At 41.8% G+C, this 21,031-nt stretch overlaps 1 protein-coding gene across 6 annotated transcripts in view; it reads left to right on the forward strand.

The window, feature by feature from the left end:
• The window catches only part of ALPK1 (alpha kinase 1), a 134,880-nt gene extending 114,419 nt beyond the window's left edge, over positions 1 to 20,461 (forward strand). For 5 of the 6 annotated variants that reach the window (XM_039217262.1, XM_039217264.1, XM_039217265.1 and 2 more), the window contains 9 exons: positions 559 to 645; positions 2,359 to 2,435; positions 3,373 to 3,468; positions 5,728 to 5,832; positions 6,732 to 8,841; positions 11,808 to 11,961; positions 16,275 to 16,437; positions 17,657 to 17,843; positions 19,924 to 20,461. In XM_039217262.1, coding sequence (XP_039073193.1) covers positions 559 to 645; positions 2,359 to 2,435; positions 3,373 to 3,468; positions 5,728 to 5,832; positions 6,732 to 8,841; positions 11,808 to 11,961; positions 16,275 to 16,437; positions 17,657 to 17,843; positions 19,924 to 20,120 — 3,176 coding nt within the window. In that variant the 3' untranslated portion in view covers positions 20,121 to 20,461. The remainder of the gene's footprint in view (positions 1 to 558; positions 646 to 2,358; positions 2,436 to 3,372; positions 3,469 to 5,727; positions 5,833 to 6,731; positions 8,842 to 11,807; positions 11,962 to 16,274; positions 16,438 to 17,656; positions 17,844 to 19,923) is intronic. The other variant, XM_039217267.1, reaches the window with a different exon arrangement.
• The last annotated feature ends 570 nt before the right edge of the window (positions 20,462 to 21,031 follow it).

Genomic DNA, 21,031 nt, shown 5'->3' on the forward strand with positions numbered 1-21,031 from the left:
ATCTTGTTGAAGTGTGTGTGTGTGTGTGTGTGTGTGTGTGTGTGTGTGTGTGTGCAATCATCGGTCTCCACCTCCAAACCAACTTTGGTTGGATGGGAAGGATCCCACCCTCTACTAGGCAACCACAGACCATGGGGTAATACTATAGCAAGTTAACTCGGGGGGCTTGGAGGCAATAACATTGAGGCTGAGACCTGAAGCAGGAGAAGCTGGTCTCCTCAGGAACCAGAGTAAAGCAGATCCCGGGCAGAGGTAGCAGAAAGTTCAGAGGCCGTGAAACAAGAGGCATCTCCCACATAAGGAACACAAGTGAAGCTGCCATGACAGAGCACGGTCAGTGTGGAGACTTGGAGACCAGGCAGGAGTTTGTTTCTGTGAAGGCTTGTACATGATAGCGAGGAGTTTGGACCTTTCTTTAAATGTAGAGAAGAGATCATCTCTCAAATCTGTATCACATGTGCTCATGAAGGCTTCTGTGAAAACAGTTTCATTTTACCGGGCTATTTACTTGATAATTAGGAGCTAAAACTACTTTTCTTTTTTCCCTTTTATGTGTAGGTACCTGGCTGTACAGAAACGAAAGTGACAAGGTCCTGGTGCAGTCGGTGTGCATACAGATCCGAGGGCAGATTCTGCAAAAGCTAGGTACGGTCATCAAACATTCGCTTCTCTCAGGGCTCATTTACAAAGTCTGGCTACAAAGTTTTACCATGGAATTTTCTCACTGTATCTAGTTAAAATTGCTAATCCGCACTCTTCTTAGTTTCCTCATTGAAAAGAAAATGACATTTGGGATCCCGGGAGTGTTATGAACATTAACAAAACAAAATCTTTTCTGTTGAGTTTTGTTAAAGAAATATACAGGTGTATATCATGATACTAACTGTAGGGTTCTCAGCATTATTTCTGGCATCTGACTTTCAGTTCTATGGGACTCCATGTGATAGAGTTTTACCTTATTTTATTTTTTTAAGGCATTTTATTTTTATTTTTATTTATTTATTTTTTACCAATAGTTTATTGTCAAGTTGGTTTCCATATAACACCCAGTGCTCATCCCCACAAGTGCCCTCCTCCATGCCCATTTCCCCTTCCCCCCCACACCCATCAGTCCTCAGTTTGTTCTCAGCATTCAAAAGTCTCTCATGGTTTGCCTCTCTCCCTCTCCCCCACCATTTCCCCCCTTCATCTCCCCCATGGTCCTCCATTAGCTTCCTCCTAATCCACCTATATATGTAAACATATGGTAGCTGTCCTTCTCTGCCTGACTTATTTTGCTCAGCATAACACCCTCAAGGTCCATCCATGTTGCTACACATGGCCAGATTTCATTATTTCTCATTGACATGTAGTATTCCATAATAAAGATAAACCACATCTTCTTGATCCATTAAACAGTTGATGGACACTTAGGCTCTTTCCATGTTTTAGCTATTGTAGAGAGTGCTGCTATGAACATTGGGGTACATGTACACCTATGCATCAGCATTTCTATATCCCTTGGGTAACTTCCTCCCCTATTGCTGGGTCATAGCGGGGTTCTATTGTTAATTTCCTGAGGAACCTCCACACCGTTTTCCTTATTTTAAACCACCCTGACACCTCACCCATTCATTCCTCAGAAGGCATTCCTGAGTTTGTAAGGCAAAATGTATAGAATGCTAGTTGTACTTTAAAGTGCATGGCCCTCTTTATAGTCCAGATGTTTATAGTCCAGCAAGTCTCAGTGGCTTGCCAACAGTCCACGAGACGGTCTCTGGCACTGTCCCCACAGACAAGCAATCTGGACATCGGGAGTAGGGGTCCCAGCGAGAGGTCCTGTGGAGGGACACAGGGCAGAGGCTGTGCCATCAGCTGGAGAGAAGAGAGAACTCTTGGGGAGCCCCTGGGACCCCTGTGGGCTTCTTAGCCTGTCCCCAAGCCCTCTCCTCACCTGAGCACAGAAGACTTTAAAAAGCAACAGAAAGGACTAATAAAAAGGAGCTGCAGGTGCTCAAATTAATTAACTAAATAAAATGCAAACTAAGGTGTTTGAAAAATGTTAACATAGAATGGTAATTATTCTTGTAAATCCTGGATTTAATTATCTTCATGTTAATGTCGCATTATATATGATATATAATATTTTTTTTACTGTTTTCCTGTGAAAGGGAAATTATCTGTATTGAACCAGCTAGAAAAATCAGTTGCTGTTTTCCCAGCAGATTGGTATCTGCCAATTGCTGTCGATGTAATTCAGCCCTGAATTTTCCTAACAGGAGCCAATGAATCTTCTTTCTGTATTAGTTTTCAAAAGTGTTTTCTAACACCATGCACAGATACTAGCGGTCTGTTCCATCTTTCCCCTTCGTTTTTCAGGGATGTGGTATGAAGCGGCAGAGCTAATATGGGCCTCGATCATAGGATATTTGACCCTGCCTCAGCCAGATAGAAAGGTGGTTTAACCAGTGCTTTCTTCCCTCCTTTCCTACATTCGTCTTTGGATAGTTATCTCTTTATGGCATAATGCAGTGTATCGGTTATCAATTTTATTGGTCCTATCTTTATTGATTCTACATGTGCATAGGACCAGGAACATTTGGTAACTTCCTCTTATGCTTTGCTCTGTCCCCATTCACAGCCAGACTCCTGGCGTGTATTTGGTGTTTCTGCTTTTAACTACCTATTTGTATTTTTATTTCTATGAGTCAGTCACCTATTCCTTTTATTATATACATAGACTTTCCCTGATTCCACAGCAAAAATGAGATGACCAACCACTTCTATGTAAAATCATTTTCCCTCTGCTGAGTGGGCAGACTCCAGTGAATCGTTTATGTGGCATCTTTATCCAAGGAATGTGAGGGGCAATGTCTGATTTCCCACTTAATGTTTTCATTCTCTGTACCTCTGTAGAAGTATTCTCCCCGTTAAGTGGAGCACTGGGTTATCACCTGCATGAGCAATGCCATTGCCTACAATCCTTTTACCGCACAGACAGAATGGGGTGCGAGGACTCTTGTTTGGGCCAGTTGTTTGGGTCCCTGGCGGTATGGAGAAGTTAGTGTTGACAGCCCAGTAAAGTCCAACTAAGAAATAGCTGTGTTTGCCCTCAGGATGTGATGATCTTTCAAACCCTGTGGCATCCAGTTTAGAACTATTTCCACTGTCAGAATAACAAGAAGAAGGGAGGGGGAGGAGGAAAGGGAGGGGGAGAAAGAAGAGAAAGGGGGGAGGAGGGGGGGAGGAAGAAGAGAGGGAGAAGGAGCAAAAGCAGCAGCAGCAGCAGCAGTAGTTCATATGGAGGACTGATCACTGCCTTCAGGCCTTGTGATGAAAACAGTAATAGACCTTAAATTCCTAATCTGTGTTTTGTTTGTATTTTTCTTACAGGGTATTTCCACATCGCTAGGTATACTGGCAGACATCTTTGTTTCCATGAGCAAAAAAGATTATGAAAAGTTTAAAAACAATCCACAGATTAACTTGGTAATTACCAATTGGTGCAGAGTGGCATCACCTACAAAACTGCCAAAGTTTTTGGTGCTTGGTTTATCAATCTCATTCTCTTTCCAGGCGTCAGGGAGCACAGTGTCTCCCCTTTTCAAGTAACATGAACAATCCTGGGGACAATTCTTATGGGTGTCCTATTTGGCTTGACTATCTTAACACCTAGCACAGTACCACACATACCGAGGGTACTAAAAAAAAAAAAATGATGAGTGAATGAATGCGTAAATGTCATCAAAATGATAAATGCTTTGAATCCCACTGATTTCCTTTCAAATTATCACAGAATTCAGTTTCCACACTTGGGCCCTCTTGGTGATAAAGTAAAGGGGTAACAATTCTAAGACTTTGATTACCCTCTATTCAAATCAGAGCATCTGTCACTTGCCTATGTTCTTACTTTTTAATAATAAGGGTTACTAGGGTGCCTGGGTGGCTCAGTGGGTTAAGCATCCTACTTCGGCTCAGGTCATGATCTCACAGTTCGTGGGTTCAAGCCCTGCATCGGGCTCTGTGCTGATAGCGCAGAACCTGGAGCTGATTCAGATTCAGTGTCTCCCTCTCGGTCTACCCCTCCCCCATTCACTCTCTGTTTCTCTCTCTCTTTCAGAAAGTAAATAAACATTGAAAAAACTTAAATAATAAGGATTACTAATATATCCTTATGTAGCAGGATATATAGTATATAGTATAGCTCATATATATATGAGCTACACAAAACCCTATGAATTAGGTAGAGCAAAATGTATCATTCCCATTTTAGAGAAAAATAAACTGAGGTCCTCTATAGTTTGCATACCGGATAGGAAGAAAACCAAGGAGCAGAACTCAGGTCTCCGACCAGTCTGGAGCATTAACATAAACATTGAACTGCTCTCCTGCACCGCACTGATAATGAGATTATTTTTTATTTTTATATATTTATTTTTCATAAATATTTTATTGTCAAGTTGGTTTCCATGTAACACCCAGTGCTCATCCCCACAAGTGCCCTCCTCCATGCCCATCTTCCCCCTCCCCCCCAACACCCATCAGTCCTCAGTTTGTTCTCAGCATTCAAGAGCCATGAGATTATTTTTTAAATTTATTTATTTTGAGAGAGATACAGCATGAATGGGGGAGGGGCAGAGAGAGGGAGAGAGAGAATCCCAAACAGGCTCCGTGATGGCAGCACAGAGCCCTATGCAGGGCTCAAACTCACAAACGGTAAGATCATGACCAGAGCCAAAATCAAGAGTCAGATGTTTAAGAGACTGAGCCATCCAGGTGCCCCTGATATTGAGATTTTTGATAGTTTCACAAAGATTGGCATTTTTGTTAAATACTAAAGTGACAATAGTAACCATATTTAATAGTAATGAGTATAGCATAAGAACGCTTGCAGCTTGCTGCTAGCAATCTGGGTTTTAGCAAAAAACCAACACACAAGAAAAGGATTATAGCCCTTGTTCAGTGAAGTTGTCTCTGATGACTGTTTAACAGTGTAAACTGCTAGGCACCTGGGCTGGCTCAGTCGGTAGAGGATGTGACTCTGGAGCTCAGGGTCGTGAGTTCAAGCTCCACGTTGGATACAGAGCTTACATTAAAAAGAAGGAAAGAAAGAAGATTAAATTTTTAAAAATTGCAAACTGCCTCCTCACCTCTTCCTGCTGTATTTTTCTCTCATCTGCTTGCCACCATGCCAGATACTATGCATTTTACTCATTTTGTGTATTGACTGATTCCCTCCCCTCAATAGGAAGCAAGCTTATTTATTGCAGGCTCACTGTCTGCCGTCTCCTTCGTGCTTAGAACAGTGCCTGGGACATGGAGGTACTCAATGCGTATATCTAGGATGAATGAATGAATCTTAATTGCTGTGAAATCATACATTAAAAGGCTCTTTGCCAAGAACCCTGCAGAAATCATCAGCTAATTTGGCTGCAAAATGTGGGAGGTTCCTGTGAACAAAGAGTTGCATGATCCTGCAGAGAAACTTGTGTGAATTATTTTGCGCACGTTAGGCCCGATCTGGGGAGGGAGGGGGATGGACTGTGTCTGGGTATTGGAGGAAAGGACACTCAGTTCCCTAGGGTCCTTTGAGACACTTAACTCATTCTTGGCACTGTTCAGTTGTGGTTGTGCTGAGGGGCAGGGTGTCCCTCAGAATCCTGAAAGGAAAGTAAAGGAATTTCATCACCTGACTTTTGCTAATGGATAAATAATTGTCAACACAACACTTGGCCTGTTTCGTCGCAGGGTTTGCTGAAGGAGTTTGACCACCAATTGCTCTCAGCTGCAGAAGCCTGCAAACTGGCAGCTGCCTTCAGTCCCTACACACCCCTCTTCGTGCTCACAGCTGTGGTAAGCAGAGCACAGCTCTACACTGTCCCTCTGCCCAGTGATGGGAACTTACTAGTGAGAGGAAAAAGTCTAACCTAAAGTAGGCTTTGTGCACATCGGTAGATAATTGTGATCAGACCTCATGTATGGGAAGGTTTTATCAGTCAGGGTAGTGACATTCTCGTGGAAGCTAAATTAATTCAACCCATGGATCTGATGCTGTCTGCCTTAAACCAATGGTTCCCAAGCACAGCAGAATCCACCCTAGACCCACTAAATGCAAACGTCTGGGATTGATGCTCGGAAATCCTTTATTTTGAAATACTGCCCAGGTGCACAGAGGGGTTTGCAAGCCACTACTCTCTTGTTTTGACTATTGTTAAGTAAATGATATGTTTATATATAGCAGCCTTATTTGCACAGGGAGAATTACTATGTACATGTCCCATGTACAGACCATTAGCTAAAACTAACAACAGCAGTAACAACAAATTTATCATCTTTGATCAAAAATTATCAGGCATGGGGCACCTGGCTGCCTCAGTCAGAAGAGTATTTGACTCTTGGTCTCAGGGTCATGAGTTCAAGCCCCACTTTGGGTATATGGATTACTAAAAAAAATAAATAAATAAACTTTTCTTAAAAAGTATCAGGCCTATATTAAGATTGTAGTTAAAGCTAATTTCTTACCCCTTCATGCCAACCAGTCGCATACATCCCAGGCCCTTTCCTTTATTCACCAAAGAGACTTTAGTTCCTTGACTCAATTTCTGATTGTGTATTTTTCTTAGACTATTTATGCCATGTGCTTATCTTCCTAGAATATTTCTAATGACCACCCTCCAGGAATGAAGTTTTTCCTGATTCACTTCCAGTTTGTATTTCATTTTGTCTGATTTTGTACTTGGTATTTTCCTCAGAATATCCGTGGCACGTGCTTGTTGTCATATAGTAGCTCTAACGACTGTCCTCTGGAAATGAAAAATCTGTATCTGTGTGAAGCCAAAGAGGCCTTTGAAATTGGCCTCCTCACCAAGAGAGATGATGAATCAGTTAGTGGAAAACAAGAGCTTCATAGTCTTCTCAAAGCTGCTTTTGGCCTCACCACTGTGCACCAAAGACTGTATGGGGAGACAGAGGTGGTCCATACCGCAGGTCAGCTCTGTAATGAAGCTATGGGAAAGCTGTACCGTTTCAGTACTTCCTCTGGAAGTCAGGAGAGAGAAGCTCTCTCTAAGGAGATCATGTCAGTTATCACACAGGTAAAGGATCACTTACAAATTCAAAGCTTCTCAAATTTCGAAGACAAGTCTTATGTTCCAGAGAGTTTCAAGCATGGATTGGATAAACCCATCTTGCATGGGCAAGTAGATTTCCAAAATATCCTTGAGACTTACTCACAGCACCACACTTCAGTGTGTGAAGTATTTGAAAGCTCTTGTGGAAACTACAGAGATAAAGAGAAAGATACCAAAACGGGAGTCTGTATCACTACTCTAAAAACAGAGACAAAAAACATAGATACTGTGTGCGCTACTGAAGACAAACCACATTTTCAAAAAGGAATGGCAGTATCTTCCTCCCAAATGGCTAAGATTGACCAGGAGAAACCCAGGAGGATAGCAAGGAAAAACTGGACCCGTTCTGATGCCTTTCGGGTCTCCTTGGATCAAGATATGGAAACTGAGGTTGAATCATCAGATCACAGTTATGGTGAAGGAGCTGTTTTGAACCAGTCTCTGAGTGACAGCCAGTGCTCCAGTTCTTGGAGCAAGTTATCGGCGGTTAGTTCCTCTGCCAGCTGGGAGGAAGTGAATTATGTGGACGATAAGTCAGCCAGAAAAGAGCCTCGCAAAGAAGTGCGTCCTGTGGATACTGCATGTTCTGCGGCCCTGTCTGAAGAGCTCGAGATCAATGAGGAAACCAGGCCTGTGCACCCACTGTCTTCAGAACTTCACGGTCTCTCTCTCCAAGTGTCCGAGGATGACAATTTAGAGTCGTTGCAAAGTCAGCCGCACAGACGCGTGCCCTTGACAACCTCCCATCCTCGTAACACAACAGGCACGTTCTCAGCCCCCGGGGCGGGTCTGTTAGGAGGAGCTCCAGAAGATGTGCAGAAAGTCAAAAATAGGGGACCCAGAAATACTTCTGCTCATTCCAGACCCTCGTTTGGTTCTGCTTCTTTGTCCTCTTCTGATGCTGGTTGGCCCAAGAACACAGCCACGTATCCTTTGGTTCGAGAAGAAGAATCCTTTGAACTAATTGACAAATTTCCAGAAATCGATTGTGATGCTGAAGACAGATATGGAGAGGAAATCAAAAGAGGCACAGGCCTTACATTTAAAGAAAGCTCTGCCTGGGTTGACCCAGAAGGAGAAACAGCAGAAAAAGAAGAGGATATGCCCTTAGACTCTGACATAGTCATGGAGGATCCCCTGGGCAAACGTTCCGGGATGGCGTGTAGCTTTTCCACTCTTCATTGGCCTGTTCAAAATCCTGACTCAGGAAAGAGCAGTGGCCCAGTCAAAGAGCAGGGCATCGACCCTGATGCCTCCACAGTGGATGAGGAGGCCCACCTGCTCGACAGCACAGATGTTCAGCCCACAAGCGGGCGTGGCCTATGTGCTCTGAGGCAGCCGCGTGGTCAGGGACCCGAAACCCCCAATTCCTCTGTAGGCAGTAGCCTTCCCTCCCCTGGTCTTAGCAAGGACTGCACTACCACGGAGGAAGGAAACAAACTAGGAAACATGCTAAACTGCAGCCAGAACTCCACCTCCTCAGTGTGGTGGTTGAATTCACCAGCATTTTCCAGCGGTTCTTCCGAGTGGGAAAGCCCACCGTCCTTTCTGAATTCCAGCGGAAGTTCTTTTGTTTCGTTGCCAGGAATGACAAGGCAAGAGATCCTAGAGGCTCGAACCCTGCACACGGATGACTTTGAAAAACTCTTGGCAGGAGTGAGGCATGATTGGCTCTTACAGAGACTGGAGAATACGGGAGTTTTTAAGCCCAATCAACTGCACCAAGCACACAGTAAGTACAACCTTTTTCAGTAGGTCCGGCCTCAGGAGGCATCTATGTACATTTGGGGTCCTCTGAAGAGCTTAAAAGGTAGATTGCTTAAAGCTCATGAAAGACACAGACCCCTGTCATGCTCTCTGACTCTACAGAAAAATGTGACCTTCAAGGGCCCCGGCCCTCACTCTTGGTGTGGCAGACTCTAATGGTTGCATAGAATAGAGGCTTTCTCAGGTCGCCTCATGTATTGGGGACTTGCTGTGAAGATACATAGGCAGTAAGGCAGACAGGAGTCTCACAGGAGTAAGGAACAGTCATCAGTCAGGGTTTAAAACAGCTCTGCGTGCCATATCCACTCAGCATCTGTCTTTTCTGTGGATTCTCATTACCAACCGTTTTCTATTTTTTTCCATTCAAATTCTAGAGGGGCAGGGCAGAGTTTGACCTAGTTAAACATCACTTCTCTAGTGGGCAGAGATTGTCCACAAGGTTTCTTTCCAGCCAGTGGATTGATCAAGTGGCCCCTACTATTACAGTCAGTAACTACATCTTGCTTACAGGATCACCCAAGGTCACTTACCATAGCAGGGAGCCTGGGTGGGGCACCTCGTAATCTAATGTAGCTTAGAAGTAGTGAAGACGCTGGGAAGAAGACAAAAGAAGGCTCTTCTCTTAGCCCAGGGGATTGTAATACCCTCCAAGATACTGAAAACTTATTTGAATGAGAAAAAAAAACTTGCAAAGCACATTTCAGAAGACACACGCTATATGGGTTGCTAAGCATTGGATACTAAAGTAGTAGTTCTCAATCTTGGCACCACTCGAGAATCCCCTGGGGAACTTTGTAAAACTTCGAGTGCCTCACCCCTGAGATTCTGATCTAATGGGTCTGGGGTTTGGATCCAGGCATCGGTATTTTTTAAGAGCTCTCCAGTGACTTTGTATAAAGCCAATGTCAATAACTTCCGCTTCAGAGTATTCCAGTGTTTTGCCTGCTGCCTTGAAGTCAGACTAAAATATAGTTCAGGTTGTTATAAAAAAAAATGTTCTACTATAATAGGGTTTCCCTATTTCCTATTCCTACTTAGGGACTCTGAAGGTTCAGAATCCCATTCCTTAGAATTAAGCAACTGCTTGATTGTTATGCCTATGTGCCAGTTTGTGGATGAAAAGCCACATGTACATGATCTCAAACCCATTAGGGGAACATTATTATCCCCAGTGTACAGGTAAGAAAAAGAGAGGAAGCCCAAAGCTGGAAAACAAAGCAAGTTGTACATTTCCTCCTTTCTTCTCCCCTCAATTCACTACCCTTCCTGTGAATGTGTGCAAGCGGCCCACCTTCTACTTCCAACCCCAGCTTCTCTGATTGAGTTGCCCAGCCCTGGTCACTATCTTCCCCAGCCTCCAATCATCTCCCTCCCCAACCCCAGACCCGTGAGTTTATCTTATTTTAAGTACTGTTCTCCTGAGTCTTCCATTCATTCATCCATTATCATAACCTAGATGCAGGAGGTCCTTGTTCACTTCATTTTAACTTGGATCCCAAAATGTTGCATTTCTTCCTCAGGGCTCATGTCTTTCCCCCTCAAAGAAATGCTTTCTTGCTAGCACTGCTCCCCCTTTCCTTCAGGTGGAGACAGTTTTTACTTTTCCTTCCTATCTTTTCCCTTTTCAATTGAGTAGCATCTTTGTAGAGCAGCTGTGTTTTCTCAAGTAATTCCTGGACTTTCCCAACTTAAAACAACTCAGAGAAAATTAAGGTACATGATGTCTGGAGTTTCCAGGAATCTCTAAGGTAAATTATTTCATTTATTTCTATCTATATGGCCTGGCACAGGTAATAGCCTCCATTATCAGATAATTAGAAGAAGATGCAAGCATGTATCACTGTTTGAAAATAGTCTCTGGCATTTTACTGTTTAAAAAGCCCTTTATTTTTCACTGCTTGTTTTCTTTCTTTCTTTCTTTCTTTCTTTCTTTCTTTCTTTCTTTCTTTCTTTCTTTTTTTTTCTTTCTTTCTTCTTTCCTTCCTTCCTTCCTTCCTTCCTTCCTTCCTTCCTTCCTTCCTTCCTTCCTTCCTTCCTTTCTTTCTAGAGAGAAAGAAGGGAGGGGCAGAGAGAGAGGGAGAGAGAAAGAATCCCAAGAAGGCACCATACTGCCAGCGCAGAGCCTGAGACAGGGCTCAGTCCCATGAACCATGAGATCATGACCTGAGCTGAAATCAAGAGTCAGACGCTCATTTGAATGAGCCACCCAGATGCCCCTCCACTGCTTTCATACAGAAATTCTGGCCTTAATCCCTCTCAATCACAAGAGAAAGATTTTGTGATTCTTCATTATATGTGCAAAGCTTTATTTTTTTATTGCACTTCACTAACCTTTTAGTAGTATTCATAGAAAAGGCTAAAATTTGAGAAAATATCTAAAGAAGCTAAAGATTTCAGACAAGCTGGATTAGGATCTGTGTTGCTTCAAATTTATTCATGAATTGTAACATCCCTTTGAAAATAACATCTAGGGGTACCTGGATGGCTCAATTGGTTAAGTGTCTGGCTTCAGCTCAGGTTATGATCTGGTTCATGAGTTCAAGCCCCACGTCAGGCTTTGTGCTGACAGGTTGGAGCCAGGAAGCTGCTTGAATTCTCTGTCTCCCTCTCTGTCTGCCCCTCCCCCGCACATGTGCTTTCTGTCTCTCAAAAATAAAATAAACGTTAGGGGCACCTGGGTGGCTCAGTTAGTTAAGTGTCTGACTTCAGCTCAGATCATAATCTCACAGTTCATGGATTTGAGCCCCACATCAGGCTCTGCACTGACAACTCAGAGCCTAGAGCCTGCTTCAGATTCTGTGTCTCCCTCTTTCTCTATGCCCCTTCCCCACTCGTGCTCTGTCTCTGTCTCTCTCTCAAAAATAAACATAAAAAATTTTAAAATTAAACATTAAACAAATAACATCCGTTTTTTTCTTACCTTTTTTTCAGATGCTCTTTTATTAAAATATTCTAAAAAATCAGAATTATGGACAGCCCAGGAAACTGTTGTATATTTGGGTGACTACCTGAATGTGAAGAAGAAAGGTAGACAAAGAAATGCTTTTTGGGTTCATCATCTTCATCAAGAAGAAACTCTGGGGAGGTATTTCTTTAAAACACCTATACCACTAATGTAAAATGGGTTAATTATACCTTTCTCTTAATTAATCATTTATGAGATTTTGAAAGAGCTGAAAAATTTGGCCAAAATGCATATTTTCAGATATCTACTCCTTCCTTCTCCTCATTAATTAGTTAATAGCAGTTACCACACATTGACCAACACTATGTCAGCCATTTTACATAGATATACATGATGTCAAGCCTATCAGGGAAACATTATTATCCCCACTGTACAGATAAGAAAATGGAGTTTCTGACCATCTGGCAGGACAGAGAGCCTTAAACACTCCCACTAAAAAATGCTGGCAAAAAATCTAGTTAAACTATGAAAGCTTCACTTATAAGCAATAAAGGACCTGCCAAAAAGGTAGGAAAATCCATTGAGCATAGGGATATGAAGCATTCCAGGCAGATAAGTGTATACCGAGCCCCTAGGACATTCTATACAAGTTTTGAGTGGGGTGGGATGAGGCGGCAGCTAGTGATAAAAATGACACATGGAAGGGAATGAGTTTGGAGACCACCATCCATATAAAGCAAGGATTCAGAATGGCTACGTCCTCCAGGAAAAGGTTGTCTTAAAAAAAAAAAAAAATACCCACCCCACTGAGGTAAACACCTGGAAAATTTTTAGTTTGGCCGTAGTTCTTGATGACAACTTTAAGTAAAAACTCACTTGAAAAATTAGTAACCACAGGTGTTCCCATTGGGTGTGAGGGCTACTTTCACATCATCTGTGTATCTAAAAAGACCTATAAGCCACGAATTTTAAGGTGGACCCTGTTCTCTATCCAAATCCAAATAATTTAAGGAATAAGTAGGAAGAGAAGAAATAAGAGAGAGAGAAATTGGGTGGTTCTTAAACAGTGGAAGTACATTTGCTAAAAAGGTTGTTGATGATAATTATAATAATAGAAACAATACATATACTTACCAGGTATGTATGTGCCAAGCCTCATTTTAAGTCATTTATGTACTGACTTAATCAATCATCACAAAACCCTGTGAGGTCAATATTATTATCCCCATTTTACAGATGAGGGAACTGAGGTACAGAGATGTTAAGAAACTTGCCCCAAGTCATGTATCCAAATGATGGAGCCCTATGTTATGGGTTGAATGATTTCTTAATAGCTCTGTGCCCCCAGCCTCAGATTCTTATGTTGAAGCCCTAACCCCTCATACTCAGACTAGGATCTTACTGAAATAGAGTAATTGCAGATGTAATTAGTCAAGATGAGATCATACTGGAGAATAGTGTGCCCCTTGTCCACTATGATTGGTATCCTTATAAAAAGGAAATTTTTTTTTTAATGTTTATTTATTTTTGAGAAAGAGGAAGAGACTGTGCATGCACCCGCACATATGAGGGGCAGAGAGAGGCGGGGACAGAGGGGACACAGGCTATGAAATTTATGAAAAGGAGATTTAAAGAGAGACATGCATTTGGGGTAGCCTGGATGACTCAGTCAGTTAAGTGTCCATCTTCGGCTCAGGTCATGATTTTGCTGTTTGTGAGTTCGAGCCCCACGTCAGGCTCCAGGCTGACAGCTCAGAGCCTGGTTCCTGCTTCCGATTCTGTGTGTGTGTGTGTGTGTGTGTGTGTGTGTGTCTCTGCCCCTCCCCCACTCGCACTCTGTCTCTCTCTCAAAAATACATAAACCTTTAAAGAAAGAGGGAGACACGTACCAAGGGAGAATGCATGTGAAATTGTAGTTATGTTGCCACAAGGCAGGAACCACCAGAGGCCAGGAGAGAGGACTGGAAACCATCCTTCCCTAGTGCCTTCAGAGGGAACATGGCCCTGCTGACAGCTTGATCTTGGACTTCTAGGCTCCAGAACTGTGAGAGAATCTATTTTTGTTGTGTAAGTCACCCAATCTATGGTACTTGGTTGCAGCAGTCCTAAGAAGCTTAATACACCAGGATGCATCACAGGAGGATCTGAGATGGGAAATAAAAGAGAGTAAGAAACATGGAAGATGGAGTGAGAGGGTCCAATGTATGTCTGATCAGAAAAAGATAACAAAGCAAACAGAAAAGAATCACTATGTAAATAGATAATAGCTGATGATTTCCCAGAATCGCCAAAACACATTAATCTCCAAATATAGGAATTGCAGTGAATCCTAAGCAGGATAGAAAAGGAAGGAGGGAAGAAACTAGAAGGGAGGAGGGGAGGAAGGGAAGGAGGAAGGAAGGAAGGAAGGAAACCATAAATCCACTTCTAGCCACATAGTAGTCAAACTTTAGAACAGCAAGGACAAAGAAACAATCTTAAAAGCAGCCGAAGAAGAAAGAGTTTACTGCTAACATATCTTTACTGGAGATAAATGGTCCCAGCAAAATGGCATAAGATGCCAGAAAGAATGGGCCTCTGTTCCCAGACTGATGATCCCATACCTGGCACTGGAGGCCCTCTGACAGAATGTTTGGGAAATGATCCAGTACCGAGGTTTGCTCCAAGTTCTGAACTGGTTCAAAGCTCCTGTGGCCCAGAGGTCAGTGCATAGCAGAAATGCTCCAGGCACTGACGGAATACCTCGATCAGGACAGCTGCTCCCCTGCGGGCTGCTTTCTGATGCTCCATGGGTTCCGTCTCTGCAGCCTCGCTGGTCAGCTTTCTTTTCTCATCCCCAGAAGGTCATGGTTGCAGCCAACTTGGATTGCATTATCCTATTGGACTCAGGTATTTCTGGAGGGAGTTTTCTCTAGTTGAAGCCTATAACTCCAACAGTTCCCTTTGATTTTTGGACGTCACTCTGGACACATGAGAATTACTCATGAATTCACACCAACATATAGCAAATATAAACCGCAGTAAAGCATGGTAGTTAACTTGGCAATCAAAAAGAATGAAATCTTGCCATTTGCCACTACATGGATGGAAGTAGAGGGTATCATGCTAAGCAAAATTAGTCAGAGAAAGACAGAAATCGTATGACTTCAGTCATATGAGGACTTTATGATACAAAACAGATGAACATAAAGGAAGGGAAGCAAAAACAATTTAAAAACAGGGACAGGGACAAAACATAAGAGACTCAAACAGAGGAGAACAAACAGAGGGCTGGTGGAGGCGTTGTGAGAGGGGGATGGGCTAAATGGGTAAGGGGCATTAAGGAATCTACTCCTGAAATCATTGTTGCACTATATGCTAACTTGGATATAAATTTTAAAAAATTAATTTAAAAAAAGAGGTGAGATGATTTTTAAAAAAGTGTGATAGTTACTGTTTGCTCCTTTCAACACTTAATCATTTACTGCCTCATATATTTTGTCTCCAACTATGCGTAAGTCCTTGAAATATACATAATTCATACTTTCTTCAAAATGCTCAGGGCTAGCTAGCACGATGCTGTACACATAATAGGCGATGATGGAAACAAATCTTTGTAGAGATGAAGAGATCACAAAAGGAAGGGACAGAGGAAGGCTTCAGATTGATTAATTCGCCTGTGTAAGCCCACGCTGCAGGTAGTAAAAGATCTGGTTGCAGAGTCTGCACTTTTCAGTGCCCATCCTGGCTCCCTTAGCTAACCAAGGAAGTTGGGCAGACTGCTTCGTTAACTGGGGATTTTCTCTATATCAGTATCATCCTGGATCAGTGTGTCAGACAGAGTTCTTCAGAAACACAGAACCAAGAAGATGCAAATATATATAGACAAGTTCCTGTCAGAAATTGGCTTCCATGATTATAGAGGCGGGAAAATCTCAAAATGTGTAGTTGGCAAGCTGAAGACCCGGGACCACTAATGGTGTAGTTGACAAGGTCAACAGGCTCAAGACCCAGGAAGAGCCGATGTTTCCGTTCAAGTCCAAAGGCAAGAAAAGACCCATGTCTCGCCCAAAGGCAGTTTGGCAAGAGGCTTGGGGAGAAAGTCAGTCTTTCTGTTTGGTCCTTCAACTGATTGGATTAGGCCCATCCACATTAGGGGGAGCAATCTGCTTTATTCAGTCCATTGATTCAAATGTGAAATTCATCCCAAAACAACCTGACAAAAACACCCATAATAACTGTTGCTTAAATACCGGGGCACCTTATGTCCAAATCGAGGTGGCACATAGAATTAACCATCACAGCCAGCTAGCATGAATTATGTTCTCTTGTTCAGGAGGCTCTTACAAAATTGTTGGAGTCATGAGAGAATTCAAGGTAGTTAATATTGACTAAGGTAGAAAAAGAGTAACACATTTCAAGCAGTTTTGCATATCTTCTTTGGTCTCTGCTCTCTTACTCTATGGTAAGATCACTTCTGCATTTCTTTTTGTATTTTTTTTCTCTGCTCATAGATATGTTGGGAAAGAATATAAGGAGCAGAAGGGGCTCTGGCACCACTTCGCTGACGTGGAACGGCAAATGACTGCACAGCACTACGTGACAGAATTTAACAAGAGACTTTATGAACAAAAGATTCCAACACAGATATTCTATATCCCATCCACAGTATTACTGGTAAGATTAAGGAGAGTAAGGATTTGGTTAACCAGGCCTGTAAATATACGTCGGGTTAGATTTCTGGTAAATTCCAGTAAATCAGTTACCAGATTCCTTTATCTACTTCATCTGTTTCATCTACTTAGATATGTAAGAACTATGACTCTCTTTACCCTGAATATACAGTTTGGATCTTGGATCTTCAAAGTCGCTGTGTTAATTCTGGTATCTGATCCCACAGGGTCAAGTTAGCATTTGTAGTATCCTTTCTTTGAGTACTGTCTGTACTTTCAAAGAAAAAAGAAGGACCCTGAAGATGATACAGAGTACAAGTTATTCCCTCAACATGATGCATGAATTCTCTGTTTCACATCTATTAGTCCCCGCCCCTTGCAACCAAGTGGTGACTAAGTCATAACTTAAACACCATTACTAAGGAAAAATAATTATTCCCTTTTCACTTTCAAATAATTCTAATTGTTAGGAAGCTCTTAGATTTAACCCAAACCTCTCTTCCTCTGATTTCTACCTGTGATTACAGCTCTACCTTCTGGGGCCATTGATACCAGTGTGTTTTCACTAAGATATCTCTTTAAATATATAAAGTCAACCATCCATCTCCACTGACTTTTCTCTTATTTGGATTAAGAATATTCTGCCTCCCCAACTATGTCGAATCCCTGGCTCATTCACACCTAAAGGATTTTTTTTTTTTTTTTTACTTTGGCCAGAGACATTCTTAGGCCCATATTTTATTACTACTAATAATAGCCAGCATCCATTTCTCACTTTGTTTATGTCAAGCACTATGCCAGACATTTAACACATTAACCTCTGAAACAACTCTGCAAAATAGATGATACACACAAATGCTTAGCTAACATTCTAACCCTGCATTCCAGCGTGTGATCTATCTACATATGCTGACAAGCTAGCTCCCTGGGTTGGGTCCCATCATGGCCTTGTTTTTATGTGAGCATTTTAAAGAATAATAATAATTTTAGGTTCTATCATACACCACATAAAATTTAGCCACCCTACATGCATTTTTCTCATATAATTCTTTTAACAATACTATAAAGTGGCTATTATTATAATACCTGCTTTGCAAATGAGCAAACCAAAATCTATAGGAGTAACAAAGCTCCTAAGTGGTGAAGCCTGGGTTCAAAGTGAGGTCAAAGCCTGCAGCCTTCCTAACCATTATGGTATATTGTCTCCCATTTCTATTTTTCAGATTTTGGAAGGCAAGACAATAAAGGGATGTATAAGTGTGGAACCTTATATCCTGGGAGAATTTGTAAAATTATCAAATAATGCAAAAGTAGTTAAAACAGAATACAAAGCCACAGAATATGGCTTGGCGTATGGCCATTTCTCCTATGAGTTTTCTAATCATAAAGATGTTGTGGTCGATTTACAAGGTATGTGAAATTGGGAATTAGTTACTTTTAGTGTTATTCAGATGTAAATGTGAGGTCTTGTAACTAGCTCTTCTAGTCATTATTTAATAGATTGCTCAGTGCCTAGACTACTACGTGTAACTAACTTAATTAATCTTACGGGGTGCCTGGGTGGCTCAGATTGTTAAGCATATGACTCTTGATTTCGGCTCAGGTCATGATCTTGCAGTTCATGAGTTCAAGCCCCACATTGGGCTCTGTGCTGATCGTGCAGAGCCTGCTTGGGATTCTCTCTCCCATCCTCTCTCTGTTCCTTCCCTGCTTGTGCTCTCTCTGTCTTTTAAAGTAAATAAACTTAATTAAATTTAATAAATTGATTTTACTGTATGTAGAAAATGGTGTCTGAAAAAAAATGACTAAAGCTTCTACAAGTCTAGAGAATAACACATAATCAGTAAAAAGATCTCACTCAGATTCTGTTGGGCTCAATTCTACAGCACATCCACAACAGCTTTTTAAAATTACACTTAAGTGTATTTGAGTGATGTAGGATTTTTAATATTGCATGTTTTAATATGTGTAAATCCTTCTACTCTTTCTTTTCTTCAGCCCTTTACCTTTATTACAAATGTGATATTGGATTTCATAATGGGGATGGTTATGGAACAGAAAATTGTGTGCACTCAGGGGCATCTGGGTGGCTCAGTCTGTTAAGCGTCCAACTTTGGCTCAGGTAATGATCTCCTGGTTTGTGGGTTCGAGCCCTGTGTCGGGCTCTGTGCTGACAGCTAGCTCAGAGCCTGGAGCCTGTTTCGGATTCTGTGTCTCCCTCTGTCTCTGACCCTCCCCTGCTCATGCTGTCTCTCTCTCTCTCAGAAATAAATAAAACATTAAAAAAAAGCTTTAAGAAAAAGAAAATTGTGTGCACTCAAGTCTGACTTTTTAAGTTTTCTGCATTTATATTTTAATTTTGTTTCAGTTCATCTATTATTTCATTTATCAGAACTATTATACTAGTATAAGAGCCAATACTCTTTGCTTCATTTAAATAATAAATGAGGTTTATTATAATTATTTTTAGTAATGATACAATGACCATTCCCCAAGATTTTCTGTATTCCCCTTCTGTAGCATTTATCATCACTCTCTGTCATATTGTATATTTTACTTACTCATATTGTTTCTTAATTTGTCCCACTTAACCAAAATGACAGCTAAATGAATGTAGGGATTTTTTTTTGAGAGAGAGACAGAGAGAAAAAAAGAGTGCATATGTGTGAGCAGGGAAAGAGCAGAGGTAGAGAGAGAGAATCTTAAATTTTTTTAAATGTTTATTTTTGAGAGAGAGAGAGACAGAGCATGAGTAGGGAAGGGGCAGAGAGAGAGGGAGACACAGAATCTGAAGTAGGCTCCAGGCTCTGAGCTAGCTGTCAGCACAGAGCCCAACACAGGACTCGAATTCATGAGCAGTGAGATCATGACCTCAGCCAAAGTCGGACGCTTAACCGACTGAGCCACCCAGGTGCCGTGAGAGAGAGACCATCTTAAGAAGGCTCCACATTAAGTGCAGATCCTGACTAGGGACTTGATCCCACGACTCTGGGATCATGATCTGAGCTGAAATCAGGAATCAACCACTCAACAAACTGAGCTACCCAGGCATCCCGAGTGTAGGAATTTTTGACTCACTTGTTCATTGCTAAATCCCCACTACTCAAAACAGTGTCTTGTACAGTGTGTATACTCCATCAATATTTGGTAAATGAACAGATGAATATATGAGTTAATGAGTTAGGCACTAAAAAAACTTATGCATCATGAAAGAAATATTCAATATATTGTGATCAAGTTACTGCTAACTCCTTGAAAATTGGTAGTCAAGGTATGTCATATGTGACAAACTTAATTACTCCATATTTAGTTTCCTTTTTAAACCAATAATTGGAGTATGCAATACCAAATCCCTTAGCAGAAACTTATTAAAACCATTGTGACCAGGTTTTCAAAATATCTCTTTAAGCATACATATTTTATTTTTCTGAACCACTTTGCTGACATTTGTAGACGATTTCCTCCTCAGACGTCTTTATTTCTCTTTTAGGTTGGGTGACTGGTAATGGAAAAGGGCTCATCTATCTGACAGACCCCCAGATCCACTCTGTTGACCGGCATGATGTCACTACCAATTTTGGAAAGAAGGGAATCTTTTACTTCTTTAATCACCAGCATTTGGAATGTAATGAAATATGCCATCGTCTTTCTTTGACGAGACCTTCAGCTGAGAAACCAAGGAAGTGATAGACTGTCTGGCGTGACGCTGCTCACCAGAGCTGGGTCCTTCTCTCCCCCCAGACCCACGCAGGATTGTAGCCTGGTCCCCTCGGGCTCAGGCAGAGCAGTGAGACTACTTCTGGCTAATGACCTGTGAGAGGAATTAGTGACTCTCCATTTCAGGCCCCTATTTAATTACCAGTGCGACTTGCTGTGGAGTTAGTTGAGTTACTTTCCCTCTGCCACAACTACCAGAACTCCGTCAGGAGATAGCTGCTTATCGGCATCAGTGCTACACGGAAACGGCCCCTAACTGGCCCCTCGTGGACACAAAACAGATGAGAAATAAACATTTGTGTTTAAGCCATTGAGATTTTGGAGTTTTTTTTGTCACTATCTATCAATGCCGATGCTATGGGTGTGTCTCTTATTGCAAATATTTAGGAGTTCTCTGTAGGTATTAAAGAATTCAGGACATTGGGATAGAAGCTCTAGTTTTTTCCTCTTTGTCATCTGACATTTGACTTCATGTGAAATTTTTTTCCATGCATAATTTGTTTTATGTGGTTGAATTCATCAATCTTTTTTTTTTTATTGCTCCTAGGTTGTATATCATATGTAGACCCTCCCGACCATGGGTTTCTTTATTTTTAATCTCAGCATATATATGTATTTTTTTGTGTGTGAAAGAGAGAGTGCATGAGAGCAGGGGAGAGGAGCAGAGAGAGACAGAGAAAAAATCCCAAGCAGGCTCTGCTGAGCCCGAAGCAGGGCTCAATCTCATGATTGAGATCATGACCTGGGATCATGACCTGAGTCAAAATCAAGAGTCAGATGCTCAGCCGACTGAGCCACCCAGCGCCCTCCCCACCATAGTCTCTTCTAGCACATTTACATTGTGAAAGGTGTGAATGAAGAATAGTGCATTTTCACAGCCA

Source organism: Hyaena hyaena, unplaced genomic scaffold (genome assembly GCF_003009895.1).
Source record: "Hyaena hyaena isolate Hyena2069 unplaced genomic scaffold, ASM300989v1 scaffold_674, whole genome shotgun sequence".
In the NCBI taxonomy this organism is placed as follows: Eukaryota; Metazoa; Chordata; class Mammalia; order Carnivora; family Hyaenidae; genus Hyaena; species Hyaena hyaena.